Source organism: Rutidosis leptorrhynchoides, chromosome 7 (genome assembly GCF_046630445.1).
Source record: "Rutidosis leptorrhynchoides isolate AG116_Rl617_1_P2 chromosome 7, CSIRO_AGI_Rlap_v1, whole genome shotgun sequence".
Taxonomy (NCBI): domain Eukaryota; kingdom Viridiplantae; phylum Streptophyta; class Magnoliopsida; order Asterales; family Asteraceae; genus Rutidosis; species Rutidosis leptorrhynchoides.
In genome coordinates, this window is record NC_092339.1 from 260246097 (window position 1) to 260260575 (window position 14479).

At 35.6% G+C, this 14479-nt stretch overlaps 1 protein-coding gene across 1 annotated transcript in view; it reads right to left on the reverse strand.

Annotated features, from left to right (window-relative positions):
• Positions 1-5783: 5783 nt before the first annotated feature.
• The window catches only part of LOC139859979 (uncharacterized), a 30324-nt gene continuing 21628 nt past the window's right edge, over positions 5784-14479 (reverse strand). The window contains exons 3-5 of the mRNA XM_071848753.1: positions 6562-6657; positions 6390-6473; positions 5784-5996 (exon numbers count right to left, since the gene is read on the reverse strand). Coding sequence (XP_071704854.1) covers positions 5784-5996; positions 6390-6473; positions 6562-6657 — 393 coding nt within the window. The remainder of the gene's footprint in view (positions 5997-6389; positions 6474-6561; positions 6658-14479) is intronic.

Consider the following 14479-nt stretch of genomic DNA (forward strand, 5'->3'; position numbering starts at 1 on the left):
TAAGAGTGTGTTTTTGGTTAGAGAAAATGTGTAGTAAAAATGAAATTGGAATGGAGTATAAATGGTGGTGAAAAGATGTATAAATATGTAATATTGTGCAAAAGTCTTGTAATATGCCAAATTGATTAATCATGCATGCTAAGATCCAAAATTGGCTGACTCATGGCTGCTAATAAAGTGATTGTGATGTATATATACTAATAGTAAATACGTATAGGAGCTGGGTATGATACGAGTACATATACTCTAGGTATACGTGTAGAAATTTTGAGGAAATGGAACGAAAATTCAAATATAGCTATCTTTTGTAAATATACTTATATTGTTTTATGTATATAAGCCCTTTAAAAGTGATTAAATACATATTTATACGATACTTGTATAAGTATTATAGGTTAAAGGTATATATGTCAAATAACGTTACGTATAGTTATCATTTTGAAAACTTAAGTTAGTAGTCTCAAAGTATACTTATAACTTATTGTTATTAGTATACAATAAGATGTTAAACCATTCTTAGATCATGTTAAATATATATAAATACATATATATACACAAACGTATAATTATCGCTTGTTATATAGTTCGTGATATCATCGGTCAAATTGGACGGTCAAATGTTGTGTAAAACTCTTTTTAAAAACATAAATCTCAACAATTTAGATTACTTATCATGTTTGTAAGGTTTAATTTATGTAAATATTAATCTCATAGGTATAAAATGATCGAAAAAATCCGGGTCGTTACAATATATATATATATATATATATATATATATATATATATATATATATATATATATATATATATATATATATATATATATATATATATATATATATATATATATCTACACATATGTCTATACAATTACGCATAATCTAGCGAGTTACAAACGTATAAATGATTAAGTATGTACCTTTCGATACGTACGGGAAAACGGGGTGTTACACCATCCTACTTACATCTACAGAGATATGAATCCGTTTACCGCAGAATAACCATTTTTATCTAATTTCATATTTGGATTTTGATTTACCAGAATCCAACAAGTGGCATAATGAAGAAAACATTGGATAAAATAAAATTTGTTAAAAACAAACGAATTAACTAATCGAAATTTTGTTAAGAATCCACACTAACTGATCCTAGCTAACTATTCCTAGCTAACTGATTACATTTTATTTATCGCAGTTTATTTATCACAATTTAATTATCGCAATTTTAGTTATCGTCATTTAATTTCTGTTATTTACTTTAGGCACTTTATTTATCGTCATTTAATTTCTGTTATTTATTTTACGCACTTTAAATATCGGGACACGTATACAAGATTTTGACATATCATATCGACGCATACATATATATATTATTTGGAATAACCATAGACACTCTATATGTAGTAATGATCGAGTTCTCTATACAGGGTTGAGATTGATTCTATAATAATATATATACTTTGAGTTGTGATCGAGTCTGAGACATGTATACGGGTCACGATACGTATTATTTAATTCGAATATTATATATTAAACTATATATGAATTATTGGACTGTTAACTGTGGACTATCGACTGTGGACTAATAACATTGGACAATTAAAATGAATTAAAATGTTGATTATAACATATGAAACTAAATAATTCTTCAAGTTTGCCACTTGATTTCATCTTAAACCTCATTTGTATATTGACGATTACAATCTGCGTTCAAATCTTTCATGATTCTTGAAAATACCTCAACCGAGAGGATGAACCAACCGCACTTCATCTATGGAAGAAGAGATTGACGCATTTAGTTATGCATCTGAAAAACTCTCGAAAACTGAGTAAACATTTAACACATAGTTGTGCTAATTCCTTTAGTGTTATATTTACCCAAAATAACTTGGTAATTCCTTTCAAATTAGCCAATTTTGTCACAGCTCCAGCAAGTCAACTTTGATTTTTCATTCAAAACAACCTTATTATAACCTTGATTTATATGCGTGCTCTTTTATTGTTACCGGGGAACCTTTCATATTCCACCATGTTACCATCAGCGTTTAATCATCTAAAAACACAATTCTCTTGAAACCACTTCGGAATGATAACCGATGACTCAGATATCGTAGCATTAAATGCGGAGGAAACAGAAAAATTATAGATGGTCTAAACGGTCAAAAGTTTGTGATAAAGAAGAGAGTGTTGGGAACGCTCGATAGAAAATTTGGTACTGAAAAACAGAGTGCGCAAACCATGAAGGAGACCAAGGCCAAATACCAGAACCATACCATATATTCAAAGAATCTAGGTAATTCTGGATCCGATGAAATCTTCAACGAATATCTTGCTCCGTACTTATGTTAAAATCTTGCGAAAAATCTTTCTTCATCAACCATCGAACTTAGAAATCCCAAAATATCATCATAAATATCTTCGATATTTCTGAGGATATTTTCATAACTCTTCTTGTCTGAAATTAGTTATCTCTTCGTGCTATCCGTATTACATCATAAAGGAAACCATTTTAGTTTCTAAATTTCTTTAAAATTCGAGTTTAAATTATGAATGTTTTTGAAGTGGTGTTGGGAACTGAAGCATGAGTTAGTATAATATAATGACACTTGATCAACGTGATTAGATCTTATAAATGCACTAATTAGATCTTAACAGCTCCTAAGAGGTCTCTTTGGAACAGTCAATAGGCATACTAGGTCATTCATGTCTCAATTCCTAAGTTTCGTGTCCCAAAAGCGCATTAAATGCCTCTCGGGAACTCCAGCCATACCGAGTTCATAGAATCTTCAGGTACAATATAACCATGGGTCTTAATCCTATGAAGTAGCTAAGTTCATATAGGTGGACAAGTCCTGATCACAACCTAGGTTTGTCAATCCTTAAGATGCTAGAATACAAATCTATCAGACTTACTGGTTCAATATTACGACAGCAATCGTACTAAATTAACATAATTACGCTAACCCAAACTTCTATCATGGCAACATACAGATTAATTAAGCTATCATGGTAATATCGGAACACATTATTATACATAAAAAGTAGGAACACATGTTTAATACAAAAGACAAGCGTTTCAGATAAAAAACCTGAAAAGGCTGAAGAAATATGCCCGAGATCGCAGAGACTCGCCGGGATATCCTTCAGAAAATAAAAGCTAAGCTAACTACTACTACTAAAAACTAACTAAAAGCTTGAAAATATAAAGTGAATTACAAATTGAGTGTGTGTTGAAATGGATGGAGAGAGCCCTTTAAATAGACTTGATTTTTGCTAGCAAAAGGCTGGCCGGCCGTTTGGCAAGCCGTTTGCTAGGCCTGTTTGCTTGTTTTTCCCGTTTAAGGTGTCTGTTTGATCAGGCCGTGTGGTAAGCCGTTTGACATACAAGCAAGCCATTTGGCAGGCTATTTGGCTTGCCTGGTTAGCTGAAATTCACTAGATCATAACTTAATTTCTTGTCTTTCACTGTTTTCGCTCTAGAATCTTCGTTTTAGCTCCGTTTTACTTCAATCTTTTTACATTGCCTTCGTAATTACTTAATCTACAAAACCAACCGAAAAATAGATAATTTTTCTGACAACGTGTGAAACTTTGTTGATTTAGGGCTTAATATCGGGGGTAAAAACGTGACTTTTTGGCCGATATCAAATACCCCACGCTTAGCTTTGCTTGTCCTCAAGCTAAAAAAGCGGGATTATAAGGTTCTTTCTAATAGATTCTTTCTTGCCCACTCGTGGATCCTTTTATTATGCCTTCATCAGAAGTCGTCACATCTTTCGAAAGTATTAGAAAAATTTTCGAACTTTGATGATTTTGGTCTCTAGATTTCAATTGCGTCCATAGTGAAAAAGGCGTACTTTCCAACTCTCGGATGTAGAGTATAGATGACCAGGCTCCTCACTAGCGGATCACTCATATCACTCAAGTATTTAGAGTGCCCTAATCTAATTGTATTGTCTCTCAGAACACTACAAGAAAACTGCGTTCTTAGGACCCCCATAAGGGTCCTGAAAGGCCTATTCTTAGGACCCTTTGCCTGATAGGACCCCCAAAATGCACGATCTAACAACAGCGGTCGTATTAACCGAAAATGGTCCTAATGCTTATAGGACCTTTTATTTGAGTCCTATAAACAACATAGAAAGGGTCCTAAGAATGGGCCTTTTAGGACACTTTATAATATTTTGAGACACACAAAAGGGTCCTATGACACCTAAATTTGTATGTTAGATCATATTAGGACCCCAAAAAAGTGTACTAATATAATGAGAAACTATGTTAGTAACAATAAAAGCGTCCTAAAATAATTGTAAATTATGTAAGTACCCAAAAAAGGGTCCTATTATAAAAATATAGTAGTTTAGTACCACAAAAAAGGGTTCTAATATACATTTAGTAGTTTAGTACCACAAAAAGGGTCCTAATATATATAAAAATTATGTAAGTACCCAAAAAAGGGTCCTATTATAAAAATATAGTAGTTTAGTACCACAAAAAAGGGTCCTAATATAACTATATGTTAACTTAGTACCACAAAAAAGCGTCGTAACAAGTCATATGAGTTTCGAATATCCGGTTCGGGTATTCGGGTCCATTTCAGATTTTGGGCCAGGTTATAGTAATTGGGCCTTTCCAGGCCAGTTCAGATAATTGGGCCTTTTGGGCCAGGTTATGGTAATTGGGCCTTTCCAGGCCAGTTTAGATAATTAGGCCTTTCCAGGCCAGTTCAAATATTTGGGCCTTTTGGGCTAGGTTATGTTAATTGGGCCTTTCCAGGCCAGTTCAGATAATTAGGCTTTTTGGGCCAAGTTATGGTAATTGGGCCTTTGCAAGCCAGTTCAGATAATTGGGCCTTTTCTCCCCAGTTATGCTAATTGGGCTTGTCACCACATTTAAGCTTACTGGGCCTTTCGGGCCTGCTTCAACTATTTAGGCCTTTTGGGCCCTGTTAGGATCCAGTTTTCTTTTGATTGCATCAATTTATTATTCATTGCAATTACAATAATTTTAAATTTTTAAATTACAAAACAAATATTAAATATAAATTATAATATTGATCACTACATGATTACATTTACAGTAAGTTATATTGTTTCAATAATAATAAAATCACGACAGGATAAATCATTGTTTCAAACACACCAACACATACATCGTATCAACAAATTGTTTCAAACACAAACATTCATTAATAAACCGGCCCACATTAACAAACACAAAAACTCTTCAACCCTTCACCATCCAATCTTGATCAATCCTTACGTACCAACTACAAATTAAATCATCTATGTATAAGCATAAAGGTGCACATTATAAAAATTAATCTTAATTATTACAAATTTAACAAGGACATACCTCGATTAACTTAGCAGGCCAAGCAATAGATGTACCAGTGACGTCATGAATTCATTTCAAATAATCATATGGCCTAAACAAAGCTTCATCTTTTTTAATGGCCACCTGAACATGGACCTCACACCAACCACGTCCAAGTTCTGTTCCATTAAGAACCGTATTTGGATCAACGCTCCTCAACCTTCCTATTGCTACGTTCTCAAAGTTTGTAAGGTTTTTTTTACATAAACTTCCTTATCGACCTAAAATTTAGTTGTCAAAAAAACATTTATGAACGCTAAAAGGGTAGAAAAAACAGTAAGCTATTAAATTGAAACATACCCATAAACGGTGATCACCCGAACCATTAGCATGAACACGCGAACCATCATTCTGAGCACCCGAACCATTGTTCTTCTCGGCTTTTAACCTTGCATTTTCTTCTTCAAGTTATGCATTTCTAGACATCAGCTGAGCATTTACTTTGCTAACAGCTAATCGACTAGGTCCTGTACCCCATAAATGATTGGCGCGAACACCAAGTCCGTACATTTCTGCAGTACCATTTTTAGCTTTACTCATTACCGTGGCAAAAACATTATCTGGTCCAGGTGCATCAGTTGCACCATCACCGAGTTTCTCGGTTAGGTCTTTCATTTGTTCCTGCATAAAAGAGATAGTAAATCATTGATATTTGATTCAATAATATGACCAGTATATATACAGGAGATGGCATCGATATACATGGAAAATTGCCAACTAATTTGTGAGCTATACAAAGGATAACTATCATATTATAATTCTACTCTGATATTCGATATATGCAATGCCCAATCAGAGTATAGCCCAATCACAGTATATGCAATGCTTACCCTTGTAACTAATTAAATTAAAGATATGGTTGATAGATATTTTCTTTTATCTCTGACCTAAAAGTATACTTCAAATGAAATAAAAACCTCACAAGTGGTTTATGGTGATTAACATATATATAAATATACATCTACTGATATCATGTGTAGGATATATTTGATCTACTTTTGTAAAATTACTTACAAAGACACGAGCAGCTGCACCTTCACCGCTTTTGTAACATTCCTTAAACATATCCACCCTAGTTGGCTCTCTTCCCAGCTTCACCTACAATGAGTAAAACCGAGGTAACTATTAACGGTGTATATTCAAAAGCTATACGTACTATATAAATAATTCCCCCATGATATATTACCTTCATTTCTTCACGAATTCTTGCAAAACTTTTTTTCCCCGTCATTTGTGACAACTTCTTTTTAGCCCTATTGGCTTTGTTTTTTTCGGTCATCTCCTGAACAAGAAAAGAGTGGTCAGTATTCGAGGAGATCAAATCACGAGGGTTAGTCTATGTTGAGTCCGCAAAATAATTAAGGATTTAATTATGATAAAACTGTAATTTATTTGCACTAAAGTGTTATGTGCAGTCAGCACAAGTTTGTTCATGTATAGACAGCAGATATTGTTGTGTCGAGTGTTTAGTTTGCTGCTCAGTCTACCAGCACAAGGTAGACAGTGTTCTTCAATCAGCACAGGATGTGTACTCAGCAAATCAATAACATGAAGTGGCTCAGCAATGAAGAACCAGCACAGTTGGAATGCAGCTCACTACACGAGACAGCTATGCTCCATTAAAAGCATAGTCATTTCCCGAGTGGTCTACATCAATGGTACTATTCAACAGAAGTCAAAGACAAAGTTGAACAGAAAAGGACACGCGTCGGCGGCTGACAAGTGACCTTACAAGACCACGTGGGAATGCAGAAGGTTAACGCATGTGCAGACATGGGTTATACTTTGTCATCACCTAGGGAAAACAACATTCTATTTGTTTAATCAAATAGTGGTGCCAAACCGAATTGGGGTGTTCCTGCAAATAGCTACCAAAGAGGAAAGAAGAGAGCATGCTCTCTGATATAGTTATCTCCACAAGTACAGACATCCTATGTACCAGTGGACAATAGAACCATTACACGGTTAATAGGACTACTATAAATTGTTATATCCACTATTGTAACAACTAGTGGTGTGGGTTTATTTTTATAGAGTCAAAACGTGTAATAGTTGTTAGTTTACCTCTTAGCTATAATCTAGGTAATCTGTATCAACCAACTATCATTCCGCCAAGGATAGTTGTGATTATTTGTGATTCAATCAATAAAGAATAACTGTTGAAAATTACCTGTGACTCTATTTATTTGCATGTTTGAATACTAATCGAGTTTACTGTTAAGTTATCTTAAAAGAAATTGTATTCACCCCCCTCTACAATACTCCTGTTGTTATCAAGGGACCAACAACTGGTATCAGAGCTTCAGTCTTGATAATTAATATCTTGGATCTGAATTCTCTCATGGCTGCATATTCTAATACAGCTTACCTTGAAAATGGCTCATCCAATAGACCACCCAAATTTGATGAAGATGAGTATGAAACTTGGAAGGCAAGATTCATGCTTCACCATTGAGTCTATTGACCCACTCATGCCAGGTATCGCCACAGATGGTCCATTTGTGCCTACTGAGACTATTGGTAGTGCAGCAGCTACAGTTGACACTCCTGATGTTCCTGTTCCTGGCAGAGAGGTTATTCTCACTCCTTCTAGATGGGATGCTGAGGATAAATGTCGTGTTGGACTTGACCCTAAGATCAGAACCTTGTTAGCCATAACTTTGCCTAACCCACTGTTCAAACTGATTAAGGGAAAAGAAAATGCCAAGCTTATGTTGGACTATCTAGATGTTACCTATGAGGGTATGGGAGAAGTTAGGCAGAACAGAATGATTGCTTTAAAACGTGAATATGAAATGTTCTTTCCTACAAGAACGAAACCCTTAAGCAAACCTTCATTAGGTTTAACTCCTTGATTGCTGACCTGATCACTTTGAATGTCACCTATAATGAGTTTGAACAAGTTAACAAATTCATAGATTCACTGTCTACTAAATGGAAATCTGTTACTGACCCCTTAAGAACCACTCAGACCCTAAAGAACTTTAACATGTCTTTTCTCTACAGTTCACTTTGGAACCATGAGAAGGCAGAGGCTAAATTTGAACTTAACTTGAAAGAAAACTTTAGGTTTACCCCCACCACTTCAAAAACTTCTAAGACAGATGATACTGCTCTTATTGTTGCTTCTAAAAAGAAAGCTCAAAAGGCTTTACTGGTTCAAAAGATGCTGGCAGAAGAAGAGTCAGCTGGGAGTGATGTGGATAGTGGTACTGGGTCTGAAGAAAGCAGTGATGATGAAAGTGATGCAGAAGGATTTGCTGAAGGTATGGCTTTGCTGGCTAGGCAGTTCAAAAGGTTCAATCGTAATAGAACCAGCAAGTCATACAAAGGGAGTAAGAAACCGAGTGCTAGGTATAGCAGCAAGTCAGTCAAGGGTCCTAAATCTGAGTGTTATAATTGTAGGAAGGTTGGACATTTTGCTGCTGAATGCATGTCCAAGAAACCTTCAACTTCACATGCTAACTCTTTCTCAAAAGCTGACAAGTACAAGAATAAGTACAAAGCTATGAAAGCTCGGATGAAGGAAAGTGCTAAGACTGATAAGAAGGGTAAAAAGCCAGAAAAGGTTCTAGTTGCTGAGCATCATGATTGGGATGAAACCAGCTCGTCGTCTTTCTCTGATAGTGATACTGATGATGATGGTGCTGGTTATGCTCCAGAAAAAAGCTGTGTTTAATAGCCAAGGAGGTCAAGGAGTCTGATGAGGATGATAGTGGTAGCAAGTTTTTGGCTGATATGAGGGAAGCTGATCAGAAAAGAGATTCTCCTCAATGGAAAATTGAATTGATGTATAAGGTTGATAATTTTCGAACTTATACTGATGATGAAATGGCCAAAATGTTTGACTACCTAAGAGTTGACTTATGCAGAGGCAGCAAACGTGAAGAAGTTTTGATAACAGACAACAAATCTTTAAATGAGAAACTTAAATGCAAAAATGATGAAATTAAAATCTTGAAAGATGATATTTCCGAACTTGAAATTTTTTTTTTGCTTTAAGGTCTCTTCACGTTGAGGCAGCAGAAGTCAAGAACCAGCTGGATAATCTTAAAATGGTTGTCGCTTCATGGTGTACATCTGCTCAACGCACAGCAAAGTGTGTTAACGAGTAGGTGCCTGCCCAAGTTGAAGCTTTCTTTGTTGGTGACTATGCTGCTGCTACTGCTATTGAAGAGGTTACTTTCATGGACCCAATTCTTGAAACAGATCCTGAAGCTGTCTTGCCAAATACTTTTGCCAAGATAGTTAAAGGTAAAAAGGTCTTGACAAATAAATTTGTTAGACCTGCTACTGTGTCCCCACCACCTGCCATGAAAGAGATTTTGGAGGATGAGGTTAGAGCAAGAGAAGCCAGTACCTCAATTGATGAGACTACTGACCCCTCAAGCATCTACTACATGACTCCAAAAGAAAGACGTATCAAAAGGGAAATCACTGAAAATAATCTTAGAAAAATTAAACCTACTGATTCCCATTCGTGTTCGAGTTCCAATTGTGCTGAGCCAGCTGATGACAAACTTACTGGTCAACCAGTTGCTGCAGACAAGCCAGTCAAACGTAATACTGGCAAGTCCAAGGCAGCAGGAAAAACTTCTTCTAGTTCATCAGCTTCAGTAGACAAGCCAGTAACTTCCCACGCTGGCTCGTCAAAAGATAAAGGCAAAGCAATACGTCATGACTATGGTACTGGTTCCAAGAAGAAAGCTGCCCTTAAGGGAAAAGCAAAAGTGGACTCGAACGAAGAGCTGTCTATCACTGAGATTATGACAGTCAAGCTTGACCAGCTAATTGAGGCAGTAACCAAACATCGCCCCGATCCTCTTTACAATGTGTATGACCCATCACCGATACCAAATGTGAGAAAATGATACAAATGTGGCAGCAAGTTTAACTTAGCCAACCGGTGTCCTTTTACCCCAACCCCGTTTGCTGCTGTGTCTTCAAGCAAACCAGCAGACAGGAAGAGATCATCAAAGATGACCCTTCCAGAACCCATCCTTGGATGGATTCCCAAAAAGAACTAATCTCTTAGCTACTGTGCAGGGCATTCAAAACAAGCAAATCTGGTATCTCGATAGTGGATGTTCGAGACATATGACCGGATGTAAGTCCCTGCTGATGGACTATCAAGAAAAATATGGTCCAGTTGTTTTGTATGGAGATAATTCGTTGGGTTACACAAAGGGTTTTGGTACTTTGACTAATGGAAATGTCACATTCTCAAATGTTGCATATGTAGTTGGGCTTAAACATAATTTACTCAGTATAAGCCAACTGGCAAGTAAGAACAAGATAGTCCAATTCAGAAGGAAAATTGGCACTATTTTTGATAAGACAGGGAAGCCACTGCTGACTGCAAAACGTCATGAAAACATGTATCAAATTGACATGAACACATCAGTCACAACAACTGATACTTGTTTCTATCCGAAGGCAGCAGACAACCTAAAATGGTTATGGCATAAGAGACTCTCACATCTCAACTTCAAAGATATTCACAAATTATCCAGTAGAAGTTTGGTGTCTGGGCTACCCATCATGTCTTATGCAAAGGACAGACTGTGTCCTGGTTGTGAAAAAGGAAAATATCACCATGCCTCATTCAAATCAAAGCAAATCTCATCTTTTGAGAAACCATTTCATTTACTTCATATGGATCTTTTTGGTCCTGTTAATGTGGTCAGCTATAGTGGGAAGAAGTATACACTGGTTATTGTTGATGAATATTCCAGATACACCTGGGTATTCTTTTTGAAGCAAAAGAGTGAAGCTGCTAATGAAATTATCAATTTTATCAAAAGAATGGAGCTTTTAAATGGGCAACTGGTGAAACAGTTGAGAAGTGATCATGGTACAGAATTCAGAAATGCTACATTAGAAGAATTTTGTGCTGATAAAGGTATTTCACAGAACTTTTCTGCTGTGAGAACACCTCAACAAAATGGTGTTGCAGAAAGAAGAAACAAAACTCTCATTGAAGTAGCAAGATCTATGTTAGCTGAGTCTGGGCTGAAAAATTCATATTGGATAGAAGCTGTGAACAATGCATGTTTTACCCAGAATAGATCTCTAATTGTGAAAAGACATCAGAAAACAGCTTATGAAGTTCTCAAAGGAAGAAAACCCTCAATCTCATTTCTTCACGTATTTGGCACTCCCTGTTTCATTCTAAACAATAGGGGTCAGTTGGGAAAGTTTGATGCTAAGGCTGATGAAGGTATATTCTTGGGATATTCCAACATGTCAAAGGCATATAGGGTTTTCAATAAAAGAAGGGGTTGTTTTGAAGAATCAATTAATGTTACATTTGATGAAACTGCTCCAGCCTCATCTTCCAGTTAAGAAGATGAAGAGTTATTGTTTGAAGAGCCTACTCAGCAAGCTCTTGACGATGAAGAGGAACCAGCTGCAAATTCCTCGCCAATCCATGTTGCTGGATTCTTTGATGATGAGTTGGAACATTCTGTTCCATCTATGTGTAAACCAAGTGGACCTACTGGCTCTACTGAAGTCCTACAACTTGAGCATAGGTTTACTGGTTCTGAAGAATCATAAGCTGGTACTGGTTACATTAATACTGAACAGCAGTCTCCAATTGCTGCTCATACCTTTGAACCAGCTGATGATCAAGATGCTGTGTGTTCCACGACAAGCTCACCTGTTCATAACACTAGATGGAAAAAGAGCATCCAATTGAGCAAGTCATTGGTAATCTGGCTAGTGGTGTTAAAACAAGAAGGCATGCAACCAGCAATTTCTGTATGCATGTAAATTTTGTGTCTACCATTGAACCTAAATGTCCCGATGAAGCAATCAAAGATCCAAGCTGGGCAGGAGCTATGCAAGAAGAGATCTCCTAGTTTGATAGGAATAAGGTTTGGACATTGGTACCTAAACCTGATGATGAAACTAAGAAAATCATTGGTACCAAGTGGGTTTTCAAGAACTAGATGGATGAAGATGGGATTGTGATCAGAAACAAAGCTAGATTGGTAGCTCAAGGGTTCAAACAGGAAGAAGGATTGGATTATGGAGAGACTTATGCTCCAGTGGCTAGGATGGAAGCTATCAGGCTGTTCTTGGCGTATGCTGCTAAGATGAACTTTAGGGTATTCCAGATGGATGTTAAATCTGCATTTCTAAATGGGAAGCTGCAAGAAGAAGTTTATGTCAAACAGCTGATGTGCAGCGGGGTAGTATATAAAATAGTTATTATTTTACTAGGAAAAACTATTAAATACGATACAATTTTACACAAGATATTTATTTATTTATAGAATGGATATACTTAAACCTTGCTACAACACTTATAGGCAGTGTACCTAATCGTACAATAGTGTAGTTTTTAGTAAGTCCGGTTCGTTCCACAGGGAAATCTTTAAACAAAGCTCAACGCTATATTAGTTTATTTTTATAAAAATACAAATATATATATAGGTAATATTATTATTATAAAGGGGGGTTTTTACCGTTTAATGACCGGTTTGTCGATTTTAAAACTTTAGTCGCAGTTAAAACCTAATGTAAAATATAAAATAAATACAAGACTTTAAATTAAAGCGTAAAGTAAATAACGATAATGAAATTGCGAATAATAAAAGTGCGATAAAATAAACTTTGCGATAATTAAAAAGTACGATAATTAAAAGTGCGATTAAATAAAATAACAATAAATAAAGGTGCGATAATTAGAAGTGCAATTAAATATAAAATAAAGGAAATTAAATATGAAATAAAAGAATTATGCTTATTTAAACTTCCGTAATCATGATGTTTGACGTGTTGATTTTAGTTTTATGCCCTTGGGTTAATTGTCCTTTGTCCTGGATTATTCAATATGTCCGTCTGGTTTTTGTCCATAACAGTCCATCAGTCATAAATATAAATTGCAAGTGTCCTTGTCAAATTATTATTATACCCGAAGATAAATATTCCAACTAATTGGGGATTCGAATTGTAACAAGGTTTTAATACTTTGTTTAATGAATACACCAGGTTATCGACTGCGTGTAAACCAAGGTTTTACTACTTTGTTAACAATTACACCAATTACCCTTGAATTTAATTTCACCCCTGTTTTAATTATTCTAGTGGCTATTAATCCATTCCCGTGTCCGGTTAAATGAACGATTATTCGTACATATAAATACCCCGCCCATCGTGTCCGATCGAGTGTATATGGTAATTTATAGGGACGCCCAATTGTAAATCTTTATATTAACATTAACAAACTTTCATTTAGTTAAACAAATATAAAGCCCATTAATAGCCCATAGCCTAGTTTCCACAAGTGTCGTTCTTTTGTCCAAACCCCAATTATGGTACAAAGCCCAATTACCCAATTTTAGTAATTAGCCCAACATCATGATTACTTCGTTTTAAATAAGCATAATAATAACTTAGCTACGAGACATTAATATAAAAAGGTTGAACATAACTTACAATGATTAAAAATAGCGTAGCGTTACACGGACAGAATTTCGACTTACACCCTTACAACATTCGCTAACATACCCTTATTATTAGAATTATAATTAAAATTAAAATATAAATTATAAATATAAATATATTAACGTTGAAGAGGAAGAGAAAAAGGATGCCCATAACTCGGCACAAAACTGGCTTTATATAGGACCTGACCAGCAATCTCACACCATGCGACTCGCATGGTTTTGTGCCTCTGGCCATGCGAGTCGCATGGCCACCCTGGATTCAGCCAACTGCTTTTGTTTTCTTCTTTGTCGACGTAATATAATAATAATAATATATATAATATATAATTATATATATATTATATTATATTCTTGTGCATAGTAGACTAGATATTTTTGGTCCGTTGCGTCGGGCGTTTCTTCTTGGCTCAGGTCCCGGTTCCGGATTTTCGGACGTCCTCGCGTATTATTTTAAATCGCGTACTTTGTGTTCCGCAACTTGTACTCTTGTCATTTTGAGACGTTCCTCATCAATATTTTGAACCTTTTTAGTTGTATCTTGTACTTTTTAGCTCTTTGGACCTTTTTGTCTTTAATTTGTCGAATCTGTCTTTTGTCTTCACCTTTTATTATTTAAACGAATATCACTTGTAAATAGAACAATTGCAA